At 46.1% G+C, this 4,241-nt stretch overlaps 1 protein-coding gene across 1 annotated transcript; it reads left to right on the top strand.

Moving 5' to 3' along the window:
• Positions 1 to 119: 119 nt before the first annotated feature.
• On the top strand, positions 120 to 4,238 carry PHALS_12650 (atp-binding cassette superfamily; the record flags this gene model as incomplete). Its single annotated transcript, XM_024726870.1, has 2 exons — positions 120 to 696; positions 760 to 4,238. The coding sequence occupies 2 exons, from the start codon at positions 120 to 122 to the stop codon at positions 4,236 to 4,238; spliced, it is 4,056 nt and encodes a 1,351-aa protein (XP_024572049.1).
• Between the last annotated feature and the right edge of the window lie 3 nt (positions 4,239 to 4,241).

Below are 4,241 nucleotides of genomic sequence, written 5' to 3'. Positions count from 1 at the left end.
TCATAGGAAAGGCTTAGAGGTAGCTCGGAATAGCGAACTAAGGACCTTAAATACATTTGCTTCCAAATTTGCCTTCTACTGCTCACTTCATCTTCTCAACAATTAAATCCCATCCTTTTATGACGCTGCTCGACGAGAAAAAGCCTGGCCTCGAATCAGGTTCAGCGCTAATGGCAAACGGACCACAAGTGCTGCATGATCACGTTGCTTCGACTTTCAAGGCTTCACTGAGACGACCACTTCCGCAGATTGAAGTGCGATTCAAGAATCTATCCATTTCGACCGACATTGCAGTGACAGAGGAAAACCGAGACAAATACGAGCTTCCGACGTTATGGCATGCATTCAAAAAGACATTGACAAAGTGTTCAGCACAGCAACACGTTGTGCGAAAAGAGATTCTTAAAAATATCAGCGGGGTCTTTAAACCTGGCACTCTCACTCTCGTTCTCGGACAGCCTGGATCCGGCAAATCTTCGTTAATGAGAATACTCAGCAATCGGTTTCCGATGGACTCTAGCATCACAGTAGAAGGCGACATATCATTTAATGGTGACCCATTAGCAAAAGTATCCAAGAGGTTGCCACAATTGGTCTCGTACGTTCCTCAACGCGATATACATTTTCCACTCTTGACTGTAAAAGAGACACTCGAATTTGCGCATGAAACTGCTGGTAGAAAAATCATTCATCAAGGTGAGAAACGATTGATCCATGGGTCTTCCGATGAAAATCTTGCTGCATCTAATATCTCCAAAGCTTTGTCAAAGCACTATCCAGATGTGATCATCCGTCAGCTTGGTCTCACGAACTGTCAGGACACGATTGTTGGAGATGTCATGCATCGTGGTGTCTCAGGTGGTGAGCGCAAGCGTGTCACAACCGGAGAAATGGAGTTTGGTTCAAAGACTGTGGTCTTTATGGATGAGATCAGCACTGGATTGGACAGTGCCGCCACCTTTGACATCATCAGTACACAGCGCAGTGTCGCCACAAATCTGAACAAGACGGTTGTAATTGCACTGCTACAACCTTCACCAGAGGTTTTTGAGCTCTTTGATGATGTACTCATCCTAAACGATGGTGAGATCATATACCACGGTCCCCGTGGCCAAGTGGATAGCTACTTTGCGTCCATGGGCTTCGTCCGACCTCCTGGACGTGATGTGGCTGATTTCGTCCTCGATCTAGGAACCAAACAACAGCGCCAGTATGAGCCTTCGGTGTCCAATGGTCAGAACGAGATTCCACGCCAAGCAGCAGAATTTGCAGCACTTTTCCGCCAATCTCACATCTATCAAGAGTCGCTGCGTCTACTGGATGCCCCGCTTGACCGTGTCTTATTGAACCACAAAGCCGAGGATATGGACTCAGTACCGGGATTTCAACAATCCTTCTGGGAAAGCACGTCTACACTCATGCGCCGACAGTTTATGCTTACGATTCGTGAAAAAGAGTTTCTCATTTCACGTATAGTTATGACGACGATTATGGGATTGATCAATGCTTCCACTTTTTGGAATGTCGACCCGACGAATGCTCAATTGATGTTAGGAGTGCTATTCCAGTCTATCCTCTTTTTAGCGATTGGACAAACCTCGTTGATTCCACTGTTCATGAGCGCACGGAGCATCTTTTACAAACAACGAAGTGCCAACTTTTACAGAACGTCCGTCTACGTCCTATCATGCTCCGTGACGCAGCTTCCGTTAGCAATTGGTGAAAGCCTTATCTTTGGTACTCTTATCTACTGGCTCTGTGGCTTCGTTAATGCTGCTGGCAATTACATCATTTTCATGGTTCTTCTCACGTTAACCAACACGGCATTTGCTGCATGGTTTTTCTTAATCACGGCTGTGTCGCCCGACATTCATATTTCCAAGCCAGTTGCTATGATGTCAATTGTCTTTTTCATTCTATTTGCGGGATTTGTTGTGACGAAAAACCAGTTGCCCGACTATTTCATCTGGTTTTATTGGCTGAACCCGATTTCCTGGTGCCTACGAGCTCTTGCGGTCAACCAATATCGCTCCTCAACCTTTGATGTGTGTGTGTACGATGGTTTTAACTTTTGTGCTACGTTTGACTTGAACGCCGGCGAATACTTTATGTCGCTCTTCGAGATTTCCACGGATAAGTTCTGGATCATTTGCGGCGGTATTTTCATGATTGTCGCCTACATTGTATTTATGACTCTCAGTTTTCTCGTACTCGAATATATGCGATACGATAGCCCTGAGCAAGCTTCAATCTCGAAAAAACTCGTCGAGAACGAAGACAGCTATGTCGCTCTGAATTCACCAAAGAGTGTTGGTCTGCAAGCAGCTCAACCAGCCGATTCGACGGTACTTGATATTAATAACAAGGAGAAGAATTTTGTTCCTGTAACGCTTGCCTTTCAAGATTTGTGGTACTCGGTAAAATCGCCCTCGAACCCCAATGAGTCACTCGACTTGCTCAAAGGGATTAGTGGGTTTGCGATGCCTGGCTCCATCACTGCACTCATGGGGTCATCTGGTGCTGGCAAAACGACGCTGATGGACGTGATTGCTGGTAGAAAAACGGAAGGAACGATCAAAGGAAAGATCCTGCTCAATGGCTATGAAGCCACTGACTTGGCAATAAGACGATCTACCGGCTATTGTGAACAAATGGACATCCACTCGGAGGCATCGACGTTTCGAGAAGCTCTCACATTCAGCTCGTTCTTGCGCCAAGACAGCAGTGTTCCGCACAGCAGAAAAATTGACTCCGTCAACGAATGTCTGGATCTCTTGGACATGCACGACATTGCAGACCACATCATACGAGGCAGCTCTGTGGAGCAAATGAAGCGCTTGACGATTGGTGTCGAGCTAGCTGCTCAGCCTAGTGTTTTGTTCCTGGATGAACCTACGAGTGGGTTGGATGCACGGTCGGCGAAATTGATTATGGATGGTGTACGCAAAGTAGCTGACAGTGGTAGAACCATCGTTTGCACGATCCACCAGCCATCGACCGAGGTCTTCCTCGTATTTGACAGTCTATTGCTGCTGAAGCGTGGCGGTGAGACGGTTTTCTTTGGAAATCTAGGTACCAATTGTCAACATTTGATCGACTACTTTAGCAGCATCCCAGGCTCTCCAGAGTTGTTGAAGGGCTACAACCCTGCGACTTGGATGCTTGAATGCATCGGAGCAGGTGTTGGCAAGAACTCGAGCAACGACGTCGATTTTGTTGAATACTTTAACCAGAGTAAGGAGAAACAGGCATTGGTTGCCAACATGAACGTGGAGGGTGTGACGTCCCCATCATCTCAAACAAAAGAACTGACTTTCGACCGCAAACGTGCTTCGTCCTCAATGACTCAAGCAAAATTTCTTCTTATTCGCTTCGTGCGCATGTACTGGCGAACTCCTACGTACAACATCACGCGTATGATCATTGCCCTTATGCTGGGTCTTTTAGCTGGTCTTGTCTTCGTCGATGCCAACTACACGAGCTATCAAGAACTGAACAGTGGAGTAGGTATGTTGTATCTCATGGCTCTTTTCAACGGCCTCGTGTCGTTCAGCAGTGTGCTTCCGATTGCTAGTAACGACCGAGCCTCTTTTTATCGTGAACGTGCTTCCCAAACATACAACGCTCTCTGGTATTTCGTGGGCTCCACGATTGCCGAAATTCCCTACAGCTTTATTTCCGGTGCCCTCTTTACAGCTGTTTTCTATCCTATGGTCGGATTTGAAGGCTTAGGAGCATCAATTCTCTTCTGGATCAACCTGTCTATCTTAATGCTTATGATGACGTACATGGGACAGCTATTCGTCTATGTCATGCCAAACCTCGAAGTTGCAGATGTACTTGGATTGCTCATCTCTTCCATTTACATCTTGTTTATGGGATACAACCCGCCAGCTTCAGAGATCCCGAGCGGTTACAGGTGGTTATACGACATAACTCCTTATACGTACTCGATTGGCAACCTTGTTGCTCTAGTCTTTGCAAATTGCGATGATTTACCATTATGGGATGAAACGACACAACAGTACGTTGGTGGGGGATCTGCACTCGGTTGCCAAATTGTGACTGGCACACCGCTAAACATCGAACGCACTACTGTCAAGGAATATGTCGAAAATGTTTTCAATATAAACCATGACAATTTGTGGCGCAATTTCGGCATTGTCTTCGCATTCATCTTTGTGTACCGAATTTTGGGTCTTTTAGCGCTTCGATTTGTAAATCATCAGAAGAGATAAGAA

Source organism: Plasmopara halstedii (genome assembly GCF_900000015.1).
Source record: "Plasmopara halstedii genome assembly, contig: Scaffold_64, whole genome shotgun sequence".
NCBI lineage: Eukaryota > Oomycota > Peronosporomycetes > Peronosporales > Peronosporaceae > Plasmopara > Plasmopara halstedii.
This window is presented reverse-complemented; position numbering and strand designations above follow the sequence as displayed.